Below are 20,989 nucleotides of genomic sequence, written 5' to 3'. Positions count from 1 at the left end.
AAGTCACTCCTAACTTCTGGCCCGCTACTCTGATTTCCTCGTCTCGTTTCGTATTTTTCTCAGTTTTCCTTTCGTTGGCTTTCGGTCTTGGGAATGAGAAGTAGTGGGGAATGATAGCGCGTGTTCACATGTTGCCAAAAGAAAGAGGGGAAAAGTAATTGGAGAGAAAACAGAAGTGGGAGGGAAGGAAGCACAAAATGTGCTCTGCAAGAAAATCGTTGTATTTTTCAACTTAGTCAGAGAAGAGAGAAAAAAAAAAAAAAGCTGAACAGCGCTGCGTAACAGAACCGCTTTCTCTGCGTTTTATTTACATTTCCTTAAATCAAAGCCAATATCTTAACATCGAAATTCAGCATCGGAAAGGAATGCGCGCTCTGTGCTATTTTTTCCCCACCCCGTTGTAAAGATTTAATTCTTTCTAGGGATGGAGAGCAGCAGCCACTCCCCGCTTTCTAATAAGAGCCTTCTTATCAAATGTTTGTCTACAAAGGCGTTGTTAAACTTGTTATGATTAATTCCTTTTTTTTTTTTCTTTTTTTTCCGAGGGCAGTAAAACTGCACCGAAATTAAGAAGTGTTTATGCGTCGTCATGAGAAGTAATAACGTGGCACAGTGCGCTCCATCATAATCGGGGATAAATTACGGCGGGATTCCAAGACAACAAAAATCCTGTCTAGTGCGAAGCACACCGCGATCCCTCCCGGCACATGAGCCATAACTGGGCAGTGCTCCCAGGTCGCGTATAACTTCTGAGCACCGTTTAATCGCTACCTATGACTTCCCAGAAAAGCTCGGGACGCACAGCGAGGCACCCCCGGCTCTCCCACGTAAAAAATAAATGCATTGAATGCCGCCTGGAGGATTATTTTTAAAGCGTGTGAGAAGATTGCGGTGACGGAAACCTCGCAATCTCAGCTCCCTCGCTATTTCCTCGACTGTAACATATAGATATATATATACACATTTGAATACGTTTTGCAGGCTGCTGTGTCCGGGGTTGTTTGCGTGCGACAGAATGAGACATTTCAGGGCAATTTCCAGGCAGCGCCGTGCCGCCGTTGGGCGAACACGCGGGGGGTGGGCGCGCACATAAGGCGGTGGGGGCCAATTCGGAGCTGCTTCGACGATTTGTTTGGTGGGAGGCATTTTGACGTTGTTATTATTATTATTTGTGGGTTGGCAGATAAAAAGCTGCGAGCAAAATAAAAGAAAAGGCGGCGGTCACAACACACCCCCGCAAAGCTAACGGCATCGCAGCGCTTATTTTGCGGACACGCGGAAGCCGAAATACACGCGCCCAGCCCCGCCGTTCGCTTCGACGTTATCAATATTAGAGTCTAGACATCGGCTATGTTTGCCGTTTCTTTCTCCTCGCGTCTTGCTATGTTGTCACCAGAGAAGCAATTTATTGGTCTAATGTCATCTACTTCAGCTTCTTTGATCTTCTGAGTCGTCGTCTTGTTTGCTTCGCGTTCGTTTAACTTCTTGGGCCTTTCTTCCCCTCCGGCAGCCTCTTCTGCCGGAATGTTCCCACATCGACCGCAGCGATATTGCCAAAATCGGAATAAACGCAGAGCCCTTTTCTCCAGATTCTCCCCCGCGCCTCCGAGTATCAGCCGCGTTTTCACGTGCCTGGCGCTTGGCACATCTCTAGGAGCAGCCGCCACATTTGCATGCTCTGAGGCTGCAATATCTCGGGGACCTCGCTCTAAGAATTTACTCGCTTCTGTCAGAAACCTGTATTCATGGGGCTGCAATAACCGCGCATAAAGGCTCCCCAAGGGCGAGCGTGGAGGTGTGTGTGGGGGAGAGGGTGTTCCACGGTTACAAAACGGAAAGTTTAGGGTCCGTGCGAAATATCGCCAAGAACAATTTTAAGTGGTGAGAAAGTCTTTGTACACGGGGCACCAAACTATAATTGAAAGGAGAATTTCCGGGGCAATTCCATTGTGCTCCTTCCAGTTTATGATGTGCAATACAAGCAGGCAGTAAAAGCTGTCTTTACCAGGACTCCCTGTCTGAGGGAAGGAAACTCATTTTACGATCCGTTTAAAGGAAGGGCACGGTGCAGCATCCTCAATGCAGAGCCATTCGCATTGTTGGGGAGCCGGGGTTTAGAAAACCGGCTGCGGTCCCCACGAGCTGAGAAGAACGGGGCCGTAAGGTATGTACGACGGAAAGGTAAAAGGGGCGCTGGGGAAAAAAAAAAAATAATAATAATAATAATAATAAATAAGGCTCAGGGCTGAAGACATTTGCAGGCGGCTCCTTGAGTGCAACGTATTGTTTTCTTTTTGCTTTTTAAGGCGCTCAGAAAGTTTAATGTTCTCTCAACCGCACGTTGTACGCTGCCTTTATTCGGGGGGCGGTGGTGTTTTCCTTTCTTCCCGGGGAGGAGGGCCGGCCCGACTCGCCGAGGGTTCCGCGCACCCCTGTGCTAGGTTCGGGCTCCGGGAACCGCAGCGGGGGGACGGGGTCGGTTGTGCCCCGTAGGCGAGCGCGCCCCAAATCCCCTCCCCGCATACCAGTGACCCCTCTGCGTGCTTACAGCACGGACAATAATAACAATAACGAGCGCTTTCACTTCTTCCAAGTTGTTTTGTTTTCAGCGTTCTCCCTCTTGGCCCCCCTCCCCGCCCCCCCGCCCCGTCTAACGAGGACCACATGGTGCCCGCCCCCCCCGCCTCCCCCCCGCCTCCGCCGAGCGGTTCCTCGGAGCGGGACACGGGTTCCCCCCCCACGCTCGGCGGAGGCGGCGGTGCCGTCGGGGGCGGGGGGGCGGCGGCTCGACGGCGCGGGGCGGCGGCGGCGGCCCCGGCGGCCCCGTCCATGGCCGGGCACCGGCGGGCCGCGGCCGGCACCACCTGTGAGGCGGGCGGGGATTGGCGGGCGGCGTCATATGACCGGTCACGTGCTGGAGGCAGCTCAGTCCAAAAGAAAATGGGGTTTGGTGTAAATCTGGGGGTGTAATGTTATCATATATCACGCTACCTCGTAAAACCGACACTGAAGCCTGCCGGACAACAAATCACAGGTCAAAATTATGAGCTCTTCGTATTATGTGAATGCGCTTTTTAGCAAATATACGGCGGGGGCTTCTCTTTTCCAAAATGCTGAGCCTACTTCTTGCTCCTTTGCAAGCAACTCCCAGAGAAGCGGCTATGGACCAGGCGCGGGTGCCTTCGCCTCCTCCATGCCCGGCTTGTACAATGTGAACAGTACCATATATCAAAGCCCGTTCTCTTCCGGATACAGCCTGGGCTCTGATGCCTACAACCTGCATTGTTCCTCTTTTGATCAGAACATTCCCGTCCTCTGCAATGACCTAACCAAACCCAGCTGTGAGAAAGCGGAGGAAAGCAACCTGCACAACCAGGCTGAGGCTAATTTCCGGATATACCCCTGGATGAGGTCTTCAGGTAGGGGCGAGCGGGGCTGGAGCTGTGGCAGCCAGGCAAAGCGTGTCGCCAAAATTACTGTCAGCACAGCCTTGATGGTTTTAATTATAGCCGAGGCGCCATTGCGTAGAAAGCCCGTGGCATTGTATGTAAATGAGTATCATAAAACTTTTTATTGCCCAATTAATGGGTTCTAGCCTCGTAAATTTATTTAACTCCATTTGCTATGGAATTTTAGCATTGAGTTTATTCGCGCTTTTTGCTGCAGAAATGCGGAGAGTTGGCTGCGTGCTCGCAGAGCCCCTCGGGTGAGCGTCCCCACTGCCCTCCGCCGAAGTCGGGCAGAAAAGCTCCGCCCGGGGGGGGAAGGGGAGCCCGGGAGCGGGGTCGGCTGTGCCGGGGCTCCGCCGGGCCGCGCCGCGTTCCCCCCCTGCCCCCTCCGCGGAGATAAGAATCTATAGAAACGGACTGAACAGGAAAGCGGAGGGAGGGGAGGGAGCCGGGGGGGGGCTGGGGGCGAGAGTGTGTGAAAAGCGAGAGCTCGCTTCTGGGGCTGAACGCGGGGTATTGTTTACGACCCGGGCGGGGTAGGGGAGCGGCGTGTGTGCGTGTGTGTGTGTGTGCAGGGAGCCCCAGACATTAAAATAAAATAAATACGGCCCAGCCTTCCAGATTTTTATTTCCCCTTGCGAAACGCAAAAGCCTGGAAGGTTTTAGGGAAATATATCGCCCGGGGGAAAGTTCCTCCTCCCAAAAGCAATTTCCTCCCCCACCTCCTCTCCTGAATGCTTTCTCTCCACTTTTTCTATGTCTCGAGCAACTTAATTTTTGCTTTGCCCGAGCAGGACAGGTCGTGTCGCTGAAATGTCTTTGTTAGGACAAAGTGTGTGTGTATGGGGGGGGGAGGGAGGGTGGAGTGCGGGGGGGGGGGGAAAGGGAGAAGGGGATTATTCACTCTCGCTTGGGCCGGTTTTGTTTTGGTGTTTGTTTTTTACGTTGGAAAAAAAAAATAGGGATGAAATAAAAAAAGATAAAACTTTCCTCTTCTCTTCCTGCCTAACCGCTGGGCGCGTGTGCCTGCCTGCCTGCCTGCCTTCAGGTCCCGATAGGAAGCGAGGGCGCCAGACCTACACCCGCTACCAGACCCTGGAGCTGGAGAAGGAATTCCACTTCAATCGCTATCTGACTCGGCGGCGGCGGATAGAGATCGCCCATGCCCTCTGCCTGACGGAGCGGCAGATCAAGATCTGGTTCCAGAACCGGCGGATGAAGTGGAAGAAGGAGCACAAGGAGGAGAGCTCCAGCACTCCGGCTCCCAACGAGCCCACGTCAGCAGCAGCGTCTGTGGAGAAAGTGGAAGAAGATGAAGAAGAGGAGGATTAGAGAGTCCCATTCGAGGAAGCAATCTCTTAGAATAACGTACGCACGTGACAGCTGTAAAAGCTCCCTTTAAAGAGAGAAAGGAAAAAAAAAAAAAAGAGACACTCACTGTTTTTAATTAAAAAAAAAAAAAAAAAGTTAATCAGTTCCCCTTAGTTCTGTCTTGCAAGCGAGCTTTTGCAAACATGAAAACGTCTCTTGGGTTGGACTTCCAGCCCTGTCTCCCCTCTCCCGTCCTCCCCAGACCTGCCCCGTGGTAGCATATCCTGAAAGCATCCTACAATCATTTGAGTTTTTGTTCACCCGTGCTCGGGTGGGTTTCTCCTGGGGACGTTTCGGTGGGAGGACTGCTGCTCGCACATAAAGTACACCGTGACCTTCCGAAGTAACTACCTGACTCAATAGTCCCAATCACGTCGTAAGGGGAAAAGTGCATTAGGCTCGTATTGAGAAAAACTACCTAATTTTGAATAAGTAGCTCTGCACTTTTCTTTTATTATTATTATTATTATTATTATTATTCCTTTATCTTTTCTTTTAATTATTGTTAGGAAAGTATCGTAACAGCTACACTAACAAAAGGTAAAACAGCAAGCGGGGGGGGGGGGGAAAGATGTGCCACAAACCACTACAATCCACAGCAATGAGTCGTACTACCTATTTTTCAGACTACCTATATATCTTGCTCCGCCTACCTATCTTCGAAAGTATGCTGTATTTTAGTAGTCAGAAGAAGATAACGCACTAATGTGAATTGCAAAACGCTTTTAGAAACATAAGCGCAGTCGTTCAAAAAGCACGCATCGATAGCTTTGGTATAGAATTTGGTACCGTAAAGGCTGAATATATTTAAATTTAAAATAATATATTTATTCCAAAGCAATTATTAATGAAAACCATATGCTGCAATATATCTCTGTCCGCGAACCTTTACTCTCTGGAGTGAGGGAGCGAACGCACACGCCAATATTGTACAAAACGGTTTAATATCTACCGTGGGCTTCTACCTTAGGCTGCCTCTGCTCAAGGCCGTTTCCTTATCCTGGGTTGATCTTACTCAATATAGCTGAAAGTGTTCTTGGCAAAGTGAATTTAAATTACCATGTAACCGCCTTTCAAGTATCTGTTTGTCCTGATGATCCCAACGTGTTAATATGTAATACCGTGAATTTTCCTAAGATAGCAGATATTGTATATTTGAACGATTTTTTTTTTCATTTATATTTGTCTTGGAGCTCATTTGTAAGACCATGTCATAAATTGGGAAGTATGTAATTAATTGGGAAACTTTGTCGCATGACGTATCGTTCAGATCTCTGTATAAACCCGTCTCGAAGGTTTGGCTAAAGTTTATTCAAACAATTGTATGTTACAATGTGTTTCGATGTGTTCGTTGTGAACATTTGGATATGCCGTGTAAGTATTGGAAGTGGAAAAAAAAATGTCTGTGAACTCTCTTTGGAAGTGATCCCGTGTTCAAGTATCCCCCACGATAAATGTGTTTTATGTCACACGGAAAATAAAGATGCTTGTTGACAATTCATTGTGCTTTTATTTTTATTAGGGAAACAGCTCGAAGGGAGGGTAAAAAATAATTCACACGCGCAAATAAAGAATTTCGACAACATTATTATTATTGTTTTTCCCCCATGATCGAAAGGAATAAAATAATGTGAGGTGACGAATGGGCAGCGATCAGTCAATTTCTCTTTCTCGACTTCGTGGTTCTTTTTTTTTTTTTCCCCTCTTTTAAAATTAATTAATTTATTTCTCCCAGCACGGTTGATTAATAAAGCGGAAAGCTTCTTTATGGCAGGGCTTCCTTCCACCGCGCTTCGGGTTCCTCCAGAAAGCCCGAGCCCGGCCCAGGCGACCGTGACAGAGCCCCATTGGCACGCAGGGAAACCAGATTTAGGAAGGAGCAAAAAGTGAGGGGCGAAACTTCTCGAGGTGAACGCTCGGCTGCGGGCGGGCGGCTTTCCAGGGCCGGGGGGCACGGGAATGGGGCTAAAAAAAGGGGAAAAACAGCCCCGCTTTAGAAAAGAGATCCGTTCTGCTGTGTAGCACGCGACGTCGAGGCGAGAAAGTGTTTTCAACGGCGGAAGAAAAAAAAAAAGTCAGAAATTTAAAATCAGAAATTAAAAATGAAAAATAAACCAACAAATTTAAATTAATTTTTAGAAACCCGAAAAGCGCCTTTATTTGGGCGGCCGAACGGGGAGCGGAACGGGAGCATCGTCTGAGCTGAAGTTCCCCTTCACTGCCGCGCTCGGTCCCCGCCGGTGGACTAATTGCAATTTTAATAAAATTAGTGCGAACTCCAGGTCTGGTAAAAAAAAAAAAAAAAAGCTCCAGGGCTGCGTCTGTGGTAAGATGGCGCCTCTCTAAGACCTGCCTCTTCTTAGTGATGAGGAAAAGGCCATAAATCCGTTGTTGTTTATGAAAATTTACAACTTTGCAATACAACTTTATGAGTTGTTCGGTTTTTCCATTGGTCGTTGTCGGTCATGTGGATGGTAACCGTGAACATGAACTTTTTTATAATTTCCCTTGCGAGAATAGAGCCGCATTCTTTTGCTGAGCTCTGTCCTGCTTCGGATCTCTCTGGCTTTCAATCCCCATTTCATTTGCTCTTTGTAAGGCAATAGTGAACAAAGTGTGCGGAGGTTCGGCATAAGCAGCCGCCTAGAACACAGATCCGGGATGGCAATTTCCAGTTCCCCCGCTGGAAGGTGTGGCATATTGGATTCAAAGCACTGGCGTGGCAGATTTTCAACTTGCAACCTGGCTAATTTCCTGCTTCTTCTGGCACCAAAAGGAGGGCGATTCGTCTCCTGTGCAGCCAAAGCGACAGCTGTCAAAGTCGCAGGGGCTCCTGTGAGCCAGAACCTAAAAGGTGAGAAATGTATATGACACTGCCGTAAGCAGGGAAACATGCTTTAATACGGGGAGATATTAGACGTGTGCAATTAAAGCGAATGGGAATGTGAGCGGCCAGAAATAGACGCGGTTGCAGATCGGCTCCTTTCGGTTTGACCTGTGCATGCGGAGATGCTGAATAAAACGGCGATTTGCTATTATTTATTCGGGAAGCGTGGATTTTTCACCAAGCTTATTTCTGTTGGCGTTTGCCAGGGGGTCGCTGTGGCATTCCAATTATTTTCTAAGAATTCAGGTTTACAGCATCAGTCTGGGAAGATTACTGTTATTATTTTTTGCCGACACGGGGGAGGTGTGTGTGGGGGGAAGATGATTTATATACGTATATAAAAGCAATATTTTTCTTTCGCAGCATTAACTTTAAGCTCCATCGCGGCAGCTGAAATTTAGATGTGATTTATCTGTGATCATTTTAAGGTTGTTTGAGGGGGTGGGGAGGGTGGAATCACGGCACGACGCTGCTGTGTCCGGGGGAAGGTTCTGCCCGGAACGCGGCTGTGCCTTCGGTTGTCTCTCTCGGATGGTCGCCGCGGAGCCGTGGCGCAGCGCTTGGGCGGCGGCAGCGCTCAGCCGGCTGCGCGGAGCGGTGCGGATCGCAGAGCCGAACCCATTCTCCCCTATCTGTGAGCGGGGAGAGGGCGCGGGCCCCTAATCCCCAACCCCCGAGGAAAGCTCCCGGGCCCCCGCCGCCTCCCCTCGGTGACAGCCATCACGGATGAGCGGCTCGCAGCTCTGTTTGTGCCGCCGAAGCCTCGCATTTGCATTGCACTGCGGTACCCGGCGGAGTGGGGCTGCGGCGAGCGGCGGATTATTTATTGCGGGCGACGGTGCTCAGTGCTGCCACGGCGTGGCCGAGCGGCGGAGGCGGGCACCGGGCGCGGGGCAGCGCCGGGAGACTGCGCCGCTGCTGCCGGCACCGCGCAGGGGCTTAACCCCAGCCTCCCCTCATCCAAAAATATATATATTAAAAAAGAGATATATTTTTAACAATGAAATCCTGCCTACCGCACCTCTACAGATCATTGCTCCTGTGGGCCGATACTGCGCTGCCCCCTCCCTTCGCTGTGCCCTCAGTGTGTGTGTGTGTGTGAGAGCCGGGGGCGGCCCTCGGTCTGTGCCGGCCGGGCTGCCCCCAGTGTCCCTCGGGTCAGAGAGGCTGCTCGGCCGGCCCGGAGCGCTCGGATTCGAGCTCTTGGTTAAAGGCTTGGGAGCGGGGGGGGGGGAGGGAATGTTGCCGGGCAGAGAATGGTTTCTAAAGGGGTTCGTACACGACGAGGAGGATTTTAGGGTGAGGAGGGGAAGTGCCCTCGCACCTGTACCTATGGATGAAGAGAGGGGTACGCGGGACGCGGGGAGCTTTGCAAACAAACGCACGGCCGGCAGATACCGGGGGCTGAAGCGCGGGGCTCTGTGGCAAAACGCTGCAGCTGCCTTCTGCTTCCCTGCGGGAAAACTGCAATGAATGTGGCCGGGAGGGCAGAGCTCGGGGTGCCGGGATTCGGGGTGCGCGAGGGCGGGGGGAGGAGCGCAGAGGACGTGCAGATATGAGTGCGGCACAGAGCACAGCGCCGAGCGTTCGGCTGTCACCGAAACGGTTCGGACCGCGGCCCGGCCGCGCAGAGGAGAGCGCTGAGTGCCTTCGGATATTATGAGGGCAACGAAGAAATGGTTTCGCTGCCCGCGGCCGGGATGTGGACGGTTCGGTTTGGATGCGAGCGATAACTCGAGGGAGAGAAGGAAAAACCAAAAGGAAAAAATAAAAGAGAGAGAAATAAATCAATGCATAAGCAATGCTGCAAAATGTAAATAAAAGGGAGACTTGTGCGATTTTTTAAACGTTGGTCTCCGTGCCATGGATTCACATAAAGGCCTCCCGACCACAACTTTTTAAAGTAGGGCCGCTGAGCTCCGCTCGCCCCGAATATTGGTGTTTCACGGCGCGTTTTCGTTCTGCCCCACGTTGGGGGAAACCCTCTCGTTTTAAATCTCTTTGTGCTCACCGCGCTGGGTGCTGGGCTGCTGTCGTTCCCCCTTTTTATAGCCCTATTTGCAGAGAGCACAAAACTTTCCTGGGGAAGGCAAACACGCGTTTCCCAATGAGCCCGCAGCTCAGAGCCAGCGTTCTGCCAGGTGTGGCCGCGGGTCGGCCGGCACTGAGAGTTTAAGGAAGTTGAAAAAAAATTGGAGGCAATCAACATCTGAATGTGAAAGTCCAGCTGAGGCCGCGAACAATACGAACTATTGTGGGGCGACGTTTTAACTCGCTGCTGTTTTATAGGTATCGTAATCAGCCCCCGGAAATGAGATAAATAGTTCTCCGACAACAACAGAACTCTCGGGTTAAAGCTGCTTTAGGAAACGGGGCTCGCACGAATACCACTTTCCGGCGGAGAGCGTTTAAAATGAGGATATTGGCTGTGTTGTAATGGGAACACGCACGGCTCGGGGTGTGCCCTCCTCCGCAGGAACCGCGGGGTTACGGCTCCGCCGTGCGCATCGCGGCGAATTTCATCAGCCCTGTTACTGTCCCAGCCCTGGGCCGGGAGTGAGATTTCCGCTACGGGTAACTGCCATGTTGAAAAATGAACGTGGAAATGTTTGTTTCGCGTTGTTGGTGGTTTTTTTTTTTTTTTTTTTCCCCTCTCCCTTAAAGACACACATCCGTGTTTAATCAAATTATTTTAGAGCTATGACGAAAGCGATTGGCTTCTACTGACTCATTAGCGGGCCTTTATTAATTAGGGATAGTCCCGCCGGCTCGTTGTTGGGTTCGGATGTTGGGTTCCTTCGGCCTGGTGGAGGCCGGGGTGGGGAATCAGGAAGGCCGACACGTGGAGGTGTATCGGGGCTGTGCGCGGGGGCTCGCCCGTCCCTTCTCGGCCCCTTCTCGGACGCTGAGGCGGAACACCCCCTCCCCGCAGGCCTCATTTCTCCGGGCCCGCAGCTCGGGCCCGCAGCTCGCCGTTAATTGCCGGAGCGCTCATTAACGCCTGGGATCGAGCCCACGCGGGAGGCGCAGCCTCACACAAAGCTGGCGCCGGGGCGGGAAGCCCCATCGGAGGGGGGATTTCAGCACATCACCTCCAGCCCGGCGGCCTCGGCCCCAGCGCCGCGGTGGGGACGGCGGCGGGGTGCGGTCGCTCTCCCACCGGCAGAGCCCCTCCGGCGCCTCGCTCCCCCTCCACGCTCCAAACTTTCCCTCCGCAGCATCCATCATCGCCCGCCCCCTCCCCAGGGCCGGGGCCCGGCGCCCGGCGCTCGCCCACTCCTCCTCGGCGCTGCGCGGCGACAACTTTTACGGGAGCCTCCTCTCCCCCCGCCGCTCCCCCCGCGGCCCCCCTCTCTTCCTCCGACCACCGAAGGAGGGGGCTCCGCGCCCCCGCTGTCACCCGCGCGCCGCCGTTCTCACGGCGGGATCCCCGAGGGGCGGTCCGCCGGGCGGGGGCGCGGTCGGTCCCCGCGGGCCGTGGGCGCGGGGCGGCGCGGGGCGGCGCGGCGGGGCCGGGGCTGTCGGTAACTTCGCGGCGCGGTGGCGGCGGCCCCGGGGGAGCGGGCGCCGCTCGCGCTCCCATTGGCCGCCCCGCCGTCAGCTGCTCCTATTTTCTGCTGTCGCTTTTGGCGCTCGGCCATCCAGAAACAAACCACTTCGATGACTACTAATAGTTATAGCCAGATGTACTAATACACAACAAATCACGGTCCGGGAGAGGGGAGAGCAAATGAGTTCCTATTTCGTGAATCCCACTTTCCCCGGGAGCCTGCCCGCTGGCCAGGACTCCTTCCTCGGGCAGATCCCCCTGTACCCGGCGGGCTATGATGCTCTGAGGCATTTTCCGGCTTCGTATGGGGCGAGCAGCCTCCAGGACAAGACCTACACCTCACCTTGTTTCTACCAACAGTCCAACACCGTCATTGCTTGCAATCGGGCTTCCTATGAGTACGGAGCCTCCTGTTTCTATTCAGATAAGGAAATTAGTAGCGCCTCTCCCTCCGGCAGTGGCAAGCAGAGGGGACACGGGGACTATCTGCACTTTTCTCCCGAGCAACAATACAAATCCAACGGCGTGCAAAGCAAAATTGTGAATGACGAAGGCAGCGACCGGAAGTACACGAGCCCTGTTTACCCCTGGATGCAGAGAATGAACTCCTGTGCCGGTAAGTGACTGAGCGCAGCCGAAGGGAAGGGGCACCAAAAGTTTCTTTCCCCCGGATTTTTTTGTTTGTTTGTTTGTTTTGGTTGTTTGTTTTAGGTAAACTCGGGCTGCCGGGGGGGCAATGGTTCCGCAGGCACCCGCTCGTATAGGACCTGGCACACTGGCATCCTGGGAGCAGCGGCCGGGAGCCCAGCCTGGTGAAACGGGCAAAAAAATAATGGCAATAGAAGGGATGGAGCAAAGCCCTTTTCCCACTCTTCTAAAGCCACCCCAAAGCTCGGCTCCTTCATTGTCAGAGAGCGATGCAAGGAATATGCCCTCTGCACTGAGGATCCAATGCATTTGTGGCACATTCCTCATCGCCCCCCTCCCCCAGCTCATTAGTATTGGATATTGAGAGCACGTTTCGGGGCCGAACTCCCATGGCATCGCGGATTTTCTCTGCCTTACAAAGTGAACTGCATGGGATCGAACCGTTCTGGCTGGGAGTGATGCTGGGGAAAGGAAGGGTCCTATCGGGGTGGCACTTATTTTTGATAATCCCATTATCACATTTGCTTACATTATTTGCTAATGAGTCCCGGAGTGAGAACCCCTCCCGTGTTTATGGTCGTTGGACTGTGGGTTGTATTTCTTTCTTTTTTCTTTTCTTTTTTTTTTTTTGGGGGGGGGGGGGGGGGATGGGGGGGAAGTTAAACTTTTAGCAGGACCATTCTGATGCTGCTTTGCATTGGAGGGCAATAAATTCCGGAGCAAATGGCAAAGGCTGTTCTATGATCTTTAGCTGATGTCTATCATTATGCTTAAATTACAGCTCCTCTGTAGCCATAGAGCAATAGAGCGTGTTTGTGTCAGCACACACACGCACACACACGCGCATACACACACAGCCCTGCCCGCACACGTGTGTGTGTGTGTACGTATGTATGTGTGTGTATGCACACAGCCTCCCCGCACCCGAGTAGGGTGCTACCTACAGCTCTCCCTCCCCCCCGCCCCCACCTTACAGCCCCTTTGTATCACGGTCACCCCATGAGACGTCCGCACCCACAGCCGGTCAGGCAGGAAGAAAGGGGGACAAAAAAGCCCCAGCAGCCCCCTCCTCTCCCACTCCCGACCCACCCCCCAACCCCCCCGCGAAAAGCGGCACGGCTTTGTGGTCTGAAAGCACTGGGCCCTGTCCAACGCGCTCGTTTTGTCTTTACTTCTGCAGGTACAGTATATGGAGCTCATGGGAGACGAGGGAGGCAGACTTACACCCGCTACCAAACGCTAGAGTTAGAGAAGGAGTTCCATTTTAACAGATACTTAACCCGAAGACGACGCATTGAGATTGCGAACGCTCTCTGCCTTACCGAGCGCCAGATTAAGATATGGTTTCAAAACAGGCGGATGAAATGGAAAAAGGAAAACAAATTCATAAATTCCACACAGCCCGGCAGCGACGAAACAGAGGAAAAGTCAGGGGAGTAGAACCGTGTTTAATAAACGCTACCAGGCCCGTCCTTAGCGCTCGCTGTTATATTGTTATTTACCTTGTGCTCCTTCTGCTACTAAAATCCCATACGTTTGTCACAGCCTATTAATCCCCACAGGCTGATGTACATCTGCGATCAGCCGGGACTTGCTCTAAGACACGCACAAGTCCGAGCTTTCGAGCTACGGCCGTGTACATAGATAAGAACCGCTTCTGCCACGAGTAGATGGCGTTGTTTAAAACATTCAGAGACCTGGCCCAGACTGTAAAATATTTGGGTATTTATCTGCGTGCGGGAGAGTGTCCTTGGAGTGCCTGTGTGAGAACCGACCCGCGAGGGACTGTTATTATTATTATTATTATTGTGCGTGTGTGATTGTGAACATTCATAGTGTAGAAATATGAGAGATGGTAGAAAATCTCGGGTTTATCTTTTTACCAGCTCCCGCTACTTCAGGCCGCCTCAATACGATGTGTTTGGGATTTTATGGTCCGTAGGGGAGGGGAAAAAAAAGTTTTACACGACTGTAGGATATTTAAGTAGAAAAAAAAGCAGAAAAAAATCCTTGTAAAAAAAATCGTTGTACAAAAACTTGGGTATAAGCTTGCAGATAATGCGAAAATGAATTGCAGGGAGACTTCTAAATGCCACTAAACTGACCCCAATCTGCACTACTGATACCGAGTAAGAGCTCGGTGATAAACTTTAGGGCGAGAGAGAGGAGAGGCTTTGAAGGGGCGAATTTCTGTGGTTCCCGTTGAGCTCGCACTGAGATTTCAGTGAGCTCAGCTCTGCACTGAATTATGGACTTCATTTCTTGGGGATTCGAGGGTTTGGATCCGTCTTTCTTTCTCTTTTATTTTTTTATTTTTAATTTTTCCCTTACCATCTTTTGAACTAAAATGAAAGAGTCGGTCACATTAACTCGGGGATATTTTTCCCCGCTTTGTGGTACCTTAATTTACATCTGCATTTCCTAACACTGGGGGGAAAAAAAAAAAAAAAGACAAAAAAAAGAAAAAAAAAATTTTAAAGACATATAGCTGCGATAGCATGGTTCCATTTCGGATTCTGTGTAAGGAACAGCGGTTGATATATACGTTCTATCTCTATCTCTATATGTTGTATTGTTTGAGTGTGCTCTTGTGTGCACACCGAGGATCTTTTGTTCGGGAGGCAGCGCAATTTGGGCTACTGCTCTCAACATTTCACAAGCCAGAGCTCCAAAATCCTACTGCAAAATGGCCACCATCGGATTTATGGTATTTTTTTTTTTTTGCTGGGAGGCAGAAAAGTAGCACCGACACCGACCGCCTGCGATCCGACCGCTAGCTAGGGAAGCGCCGCACGGCTCTCATCCCGCAGAGCTACCTGCCTGCGGAGCGGCGGGACCCGCTCGCCTCTCGAAACCTCCGCCGCGGGAAAACGGTACAAAAAACACATATCGTAACGCGGATCGTGCGAGGGACGTGACCGCCGCCAGCGCCGGGGACGGAGCACACGGCGATCGCGGCCCGCCTCGCACGAGCATCACCCGCGGAGCCGGCGCGGCGCTCCCCGCGCTGCCCCGGGGCTGCCCCGCCGCCCGCCCGCGCCCCTCTGCCTGCGCTCCCGCTCCGCGCCGCCGTCGGGGGCCGTCACCCCGCGCCGACCCCGCTCCGCGCCGCCATCCCCCGCGTCGCCAGCGGGTGGCGCTCGAGGCCGGCGGACGGGCGGCGGCGGTGGCGGCGGCGCGCGGCGGCGGCGCGCCCCGGGCCGCCCGCGCCCTCCCAGCTCCCCCACCAGTGCACGAGTTTACCTCTAGAGGTCATCAGGCAGGATTTACGACTGGACAACAAAAGCACGTGATTTGAAGCCGTACCCCATATTTGGGTGCCTACGTAGGAGGGAACCAAGTACATGTCCCAGTCATTTCCATAATTCATCATAAATTGTGCAAGGGTGCTATAGACGCACAAAACGACCAAGAGCCACAAATCAAGCACACATATCAAAAAACAAATGAGCTCTTATTTTGTAAACTCATTTTGCGGTCGCTATCCAAATGGCCCGGACTACCAGTTACATAATTATGGAGATCACAGCTCGGTGAGCGAGCAATACAGGGACTCCGCCAGCATGCACTCCGGCAGGTACGGATACGGCTACAATGGCATGGACCTCAGCGTTGGGCGCTCCGCTTCCACCCACTTTGGTGCCAGCGAGAGAGCCCGCTCTTACCCGGCCAACAGCACCTCTGCCTCGACAGAGCCCAGGTACAGCCAGTCCGCGGCCGCTTCCCACTCGCCTCCCCCCGACCCCCTGCCCTGCACCGCCGTGGCCGCTTCGCCCGTCAGCGAGAGTCACCACGGGGTGAAAAACTCCCTGGGCAACTCCAGCAGCACTTCGTCCAATTCCAGCAGCAGCACGCACATCAGCAGGGACGGGGTTGGCACCTCGTCCGGCACCGAGGAAGACACTCCGGCGAGCAGCGAGCAGGCAAGTGCCCCGAGCGACCAAAGCACAGCACAGCCTTCCCAGCCCCAGATCTACCCTTGGATGCGAAAGCTGCACATAAGTCATGGTAAAGCAAATACCCTGTTCTTTCTTTATTTCTCTGGAGGAAAAGCAGGATTGAATGTAAAGCCGGTGTCCGCGCCGAGCGAGGTCGGGGAGAGGGGGAGAGGAGGGCGTGGGAGCGCGCAGCCCCCGCTCCCTGCACGGGAGCTCCCCCCGGAGAGAGGGAGCGCCCGGCCCCGACCCAGCGCCCGGCCGGCTCGCGGGGAGCGGGGGGCTGCGGAGCCTTTCCCGGAGCGGGACCGCTCCCGGCTCTGCCCTTCCGGGTGGACCCTCCGCCGGGAACGGCGCTGCCGACCCTATTTGTGTCTCCGAGCCGAATCGAAAAGAGAATAGCAGGGGGCGAGGAGGGCATTTCTCGCCGCCGGGAAGGCGCGGGGAGGAGGGGGGGAGCACCGCCCTGACCGCGGGGAGCGGGCGGAGGGGCGCGGAGAGCCCCGGCCCCGCTACCTGCCGCGTCCGGCCCGCCGGGGAGCGCCGGGGGTTCGCCGCCTCCCGGAGCTCCGCCGTGGGAACGGGCTGCGCGCCTCCGCCTCGCTCCGCGGGCCCGAGAGCCCGGCGTGCACCGCAGGCGTCCTCCGCAGAGCCGAGCCGGGGGAGGAGAGAGGGGGATTCGCCTCGAAAACGCGCTAAAATCCCTTTTGTAGAAAGAGCGAAACCGAAATCCGAGCGGAAACTTAGCACGGCCGCCAGGTCCCCCTCCCCCAAAGGCTTTTCTAAAGGGGCAGGAGGGGGAAACTTGTTGAGCATTTCTCCAGCCCGGCAACAAAACCGAGCCGGGCTGAGAATAACGGTCCTGGTGGCTCGGAGCTGCAGAGAGACACGAGGGCTTCACGTCGCTGCTGGGAATCTAAACGCTGTACTTTTCTCTTCCAGACAACATAGGGGGACCAGAAGGGAAAAGGGCTCGGACTGCTTACACCCGGTATCAGACCTTGGAGCTGGAAAAGGAATTTCACTTCAATAGATACCTGACCCGCAGAAGAAGGATTGAAATAGCACATGCTCTTTGCCTCTCAGAGAGACAAATAAAGATCTGGTTCCAAAACAGGAGAATGAAATGGAAAAAGGATAATAAGCTGAAAAGTATGAGCATGGCAGCTGCAGGGGGGGCATTCCGTCCCTAAGCGTTTGATCAATTAAAAGTACTGAGCAGTATTAGCTGACCCTGCGTCTCATGTCAGTACTAAGTTGACTTTCTAAAACTTCCTTGTGTTACTTCTGTGAAGAAACCCTGTTCTTGTCGCCCTTATTCATCTTTTAATCATGAGCCTGTTTATTACCATTCTCTCGCGTGTATAAGTAGATCTGCTTTTATCGTACATTTCTTTGTCTTGAATGGCTTTGTCTTGAAAAAATAATAGATGTTTTAACTTATTTATATGAAGCGAGCTGTGTTACTTGAAGTAACTGTTAAAAAAAAAAAGCAAAAGAAAAAAGAAAAAAAAAAAGGGAAAAAAGAGAGAGAGAGAAAGAAACCCTCCCCCGATTTAGTACAAATGTTATGTGTTGCACTCAACCTGCTTAACTGTGCATGTGTGGTCAAGTGTTAATGTCCGTATAGCTCCAAGCTGTTAAAAATATTTTTATTCAAACTACCTATATAATTTCTGTGTAATTAATGCTGTCGTAGAGGTGAAATGATGAAATCAACTGAACTTGTCCTACGTGTAGTGAATAGTGAATCTGTGACGAAAACTGTGATTCCAAGCAGTATGTCCTTGCTGTGCCTTTGTATATGACTCTTTGCACGAACTCTTAGAAGTGGCTCTTATTAAGCGCAGCTTCTGTGATGTATGGTTTGTTTTTTTTTTTTTTTTTTTTTTTTTTTGGTGGTCAGAGTTACAAATATAGTCAAAGTCTGGCTGTTTGAGCAAACTGTGAGCAGCTTTTTTTTTTTTTGTATTTGTTTTTTTAAAAAAGAAAAAAAAAAACCCACAAAAAACAAACCTGACTGGAAAACGACAAAAAAAAAAAAAAAATTGATGATGATAATAATAATAATAATAAACTTTCTATTGTAAAGTTTTCGTGATCTGGTTTGTGCAAAGCAAAGAGCTGCGCTGCTTCTGCGCGCTCCACGGGCCCGCGCGCAGCGCCTGAGCGCGTTCACCTGAGCGGCCGGGCTGCGCTGCTCCGGGAGCGCTGCTGCTCTGCTGCTGCTGCAAAGTTGGAGCAGAAGTTCCTCCCTTAATGGCCGCTCGCTAAGGTGGAAAGCCGCCTCGCAAGGACCGCGATCGACAGCCTTTGTGGGCTGAGCGGGCGTTAGCCGGCCGCTGATGGCTGAACAAAACTTGTGCTTTGTTAAAACACGCTGCTAAGTCCGAGGCGTGCTCGCCCCGCTCTAGCTTTTCTCCTGTGGTCGCCTTAAGTATCTTTGCGGGGCGGCCACGTTAGAGCCCTCTGCGCCTATTAGTAACACTCGATCGCCACGTTCCCACTTTTCGCCCTTTACGGATTTTTTTTGCTTTCTTCGCTACTACGGTTAGTTTTCTATAAGCGCGATGTTACTTACCCCGTCAGAGCTTGAATGGTTAACTCTTCCCAGCTTCTAAGAGCAACTACAGATTTGCACATTTACTGACCGGTTACATTGATGCCTTCCCTTAAAAGTTATAAAACAGTAAACTTTATAAGCCCCAGTTCCGGCTATATGACATTTGGGTGCCAAATGAATAGGGTTTTGTCTATGAATTAGATCGTAAAATCATCCATAGCACAGACAGATAGGCTCACTGGCTATAAAAAGTCACGTGGTGCCATTAAAGTAAGTTTTATGGTTTTGGGGAGTTGACATCCAACATTATATACCACATAACATATAATCTCACTGACGCTGGACTTCATTTGACTCTTTTGCAGGCTACGTGTGCCTCCTGGCCATTCACATTGTCACTTTTAGGTACAGAAGTATCCAAACCACAAGTTCTCAATACTGTGTGAAAAAATGGCTCCCTGCAAGTCGAGGTAAGTTCTGTGCACAAGTTCCTTAAAGTTTCTCTGTGCCGGGGGAGCCGAGGCTCCCGCTCGCTCTTTCTCTTCCCCTTCCCCTCTCCCTGTGCCGAGGTTCGGGGCTGTCCCCCCGCCCGGGGCAGCGCACGCAGCCCCAGGTTGAGCGCAGTGCCGCGCAGTGCCCCAGCCCCGCTCCCGCGGCTGCCAGCGCTCTATTTTAGCGATCAAATCAAAGTAAACCACAATAAGCGACTTTGGCAGAGATGGATTTTGGGGCCTAGCTTTAATCACTTGGACTACCGCAGAAGATAATTACTTCCTTCGCTCCAATAGACTCTCCAAGTTTGGAGAGGTTTTGTTTAGCAAGGAGTACTTACTGCGGGCGATTAAAAAAAAAGGAAAACAAAGTAGATAGGGCTTGATATGATCTGGGCAGCGCCTTCAGTAGGCACGATAGGGGTGGAGGCGTGATGATATGGTAATCATCTTCGCATTGGTGAAATGTGTTGCACATCAGAGCAAGAATTAAAATGGCACGGAGCATGCTGGAGTGCTTAAGATTCCTCTTTTCTGCACTGGGTCGTGTGGGAAGCTTTAGCTATGTAGCTAAGCCCATCCGCGAGCGTGCGCTGTGCTTCGGATGTGTGCATTTATAACTCCGCTGCAACTTGGGTTTGTTTTTTTTTTTTTTTTTTTTTTCCCCAGCTTCTATCTGTAAATATAAGAATATAAATTGCGTTTGAGTGATGCGCGTGTGTGCATGCATGTACCGATCTGTGCGTACCCTTGTGTAAATCCAAGCACATGCCTCCGTTCATGCGCTATTGGTGTCTATGTGTACAAAGGGTGTGTATGTGTGTACACATACATACGTTCCAGAGGCTTTTTTTTTTTTTTTTTTTTTTTTTTAAGCGAACCAATTGAGTGTAACTCGTAGCTTTAATACAAGAGACCACAGGTCATTAGAGTACTTCAAATTATGAAATACGGGCTCGGTTTATTGAAGACTGTAAATATCCCCAATGCTCTGCTCTCTCCCTCTCTGCCTTATATTGCTGGCTGCCATTGTGGGGTAGGCCCCAGCTGCGTGTTTACTTCCACATTCTTTTTATTTAAGTGGACTGTTCTCACTAGAGTGTGATTACTCAGCAATAAACTTTATGGCCGGATTTAACTTCAGTCTTTGAATTTCCAGGACTTGAATGAAAGGGTGAAAGGAGCTCTGTCTCTCTTTGGTAGCTGCAAGGCCTGATCCTTACCCTCAGAGCGAGTGATCTCGGGGGTGTGACGGACCGGTGGGGGCCGGGGCGGAGATCTGAGAACGAGCTCCTAAACGCGTCTGTCCCCAACTTCGCTGTGAGAACCTCGTTCTCCGCTCGGGTTTGGAGTAGAAGGGATTCAACGCAATCCCCTCTGCAGATTGCATTGTTTTCCTCCATGTGTCATAAACTCGAGATTCAAGAAGAACGGGGCGACGTGATGGGAGATGGGAGCCGGGCTTTGTTTGATGTTGCCCCTGCTATCCCATGGCCCGAGCGGTGCGGTGCGGTGCGGTGCGGGCTCTGCGTGGCACTGCGAGCGGAAGGGAAGACGGGGCTGCGGGTGGGGCAGGTCGCCGTGGACCTCTGCAGGGTCCGCCCAAGGTCCACCACCAGCATTGCTGTCTGATCTCTTTTGATTTCCCATCCATTCGCCTTAAATGTTAAAGAGACTCTCGCATCTAAGGTTGAAGCAGCTAAAAGATTTCACCCTTTTACAAATATTTAATATTTGGAGTCAACCCCCAGTGTAAGATAAATGAAGTCCCAAGTCTTTGCGTCTGCAGAACGCTCTGTGAGCACTAAACAAAAACATATGCATACACTTTGTATTTAAATAATAATAATAATAATGGGAAAGGCTTTAAAAGCACAGACCCAAATACACATTCGAAAATCATTTCCGTCATAAACAGCTGGGGATTTTATAGCTCGCTAGCTGTCAGCTTCATCAATAGGAATACCAGAAAGTTTTATATGATAGGCGTGCACTAGATTATATTATACGCCATAAAAATTTTATAGTAGGAGGCAAAGGAATGCAAATGCTTTAAAAGTTTGTGCTCCTTTCATATGCGGGTCCTTTTCCGTAG

The 20,989-nt window shown here is 51.7% G+C and overlaps 4 protein-coding genes across 14 annotated transcripts in view; all 4 read left to right on the top strand.

Annotated features, from left to right (window-relative positions):
* The first annotated feature begins 2,775 nt into the window (after positions 1-2,775).
* Positions 2,776-6,321, top strand: HOXA7 (homeobox A7). The gene is made up of 2 exons (XM_010712842.4): positions 2,776-3,419; positions 4,498-6,321. Exons 1-2 carry the CDS (start codon positions 3,044-3,046, stop codon positions 4,779-4,781), a joined length of 660 nt encoding a protein of 219 aa, XP_010711144.1. The 5' UTR covers positions 2,776-3,043; the 3' UTR covers positions 4,782-6,321.
* A 1,214-nt stretch (positions 6,322-7,535) lies between these two features.
* HOXA5 (homeobox A5) lies at positions 7,536-17,931 on the top strand. Of its 2 annotated transcripts, none has more exons than XM_085226253.1 (3): positions 7,536-7,674; positions 14,641-15,913; positions 16,783-17,931. In XM_085226253.1, the coding sequence occupies exons 2-3, from the start codon at positions 15,352-15,354 to the stop codon at positions 17,031-17,033; spliced, it is 813 nt and encodes a 270-aa protein (XP_085082379.1). In that variant the 5' UTR covers positions 7,536-7,674; positions 14,641-15,351; the 3' UTR covers positions 17,034-17,931. The 2 variants fall into 2 exon arrangements, with proteins under 2 accessions (XP_085082379.1, XP_085082380.1); XM_085226254.1 differs by lacking the exon at positions 7,536-7,674 and having other exon boundaries at positions 13,379-15,605; positions 15,750-15,913.
* HOXA3 (homeobox A3) overlaps positions 7,536-20,989 on the top strand; it is a 44,826-nt gene continuing 31,372 nt past the window's right edge. For 5 of the 8 annotated variants that reach the window (XM_085226244.1, XM_085226243.1, XM_085226242.1 and 2 more), the window contains exon 1: positions 18,769-18,873. The gene's annotated coding sequence lies outside the window, so the exon portion shown is untranslated. Of the gene's footprint in view, positions 7,675-18,768; positions 18,874-20,989 lie in introns of those variants that run through there. The other 3 variants (XM_085226239.1, XM_085226237.1, XM_085226240.1) reach the window with 3 other exon arrangements.
* HOXA6 (homeobox A6) lies at positions 7,541-13,377 on the top strand. 3 transcript variants are annotated; one of them, XM_085226257.1, is made up of 3 exons: positions 7,541-7,674; positions 11,716-11,873; positions 13,086-13,377. In XM_085226257.1, the coding sequence occupies exons 2-3, from the start codon at positions 11,849-11,851 to the stop codon at positions 13,343-13,345; spliced, it is 285 nt and encodes a 94-aa protein (XP_085082383.1). In that variant the 5' UTR covers positions 7,541-7,674; positions 11,716-11,848; the 3' UTR covers positions 13,346-13,377. The 3 variants fall into 3 exon arrangements, with proteins under 3 accessions (XP_085082383.1, XP_085082382.1, XP_085082384.1); XM_085226256.1 differs by having other exon boundaries at positions 7,545-7,674; positions 9,997-11,873; XM_085226258.1 differs by having other exon boundaries at positions 7,549-7,674; positions 11,618-11,873.

Source organism: Meleagris gallopavo, chromosome 6 (genome assembly GCF_905368555.1).
Source record: "Meleagris gallopavo chromosome 6, MGAL_WU_HG_1.1, whole genome shotgun sequence".
In the NCBI taxonomy this organism is placed as follows: domain Eukaryota; kingdom Metazoa; phylum Chordata; class Aves; order Galliformes; family Phasianidae; genus Meleagris; species Meleagris gallopavo.
Note: the sequence above shows the minus strand (reverse complement) of the source record. Positions and strands in the feature narration are given on the sequence as shown.

Bases quoted from the DNA above. Each gene is read 5' to 3' on its own strand.
- HOXA7 (XM_010712842.4), top strand. From the start codon at position 3,044: ATGAGCTCTTCGTATTATGTGAATGCGCTTTTTAGCAAATATACGGCG. The intron at 3,420-4,497 runs GTAGGGGCGAGC...GCCTGCCTTCAG, and splicing joins CCCCTGGATGAGGTCTTCAG to GTCCCGATAGGAAGCGAGGG.
- HOXA5 (XM_085226253.1), top strand. From the start codon at position 15,352: ATGAGCTCTTATTTTGTAAACTCATTTTGCGGTCGCTATCCAAATGGC. The intron at 15,914-16,782 runs GTAAAGCAAATA...TTTCTCTTCCAG, and splicing joins AAAGCTGCACATAAGTCATG to ACAACATAGGGGGACCAGAA.
- HOXA6 (XM_085226256.1), top strand. From the start codon at position 11,438: ATGAGTTCCTATTTCGTGAATCCCACTTTCCCCGGGAGCCTGCCCGCT. The intron at 11,874-13,085 runs GTAAGTGACTGA...TTACTTCTGCAG, and splicing joins GAGAATGAACTCCTGTGCCG to GTACAGTATATGGAGCTCAT.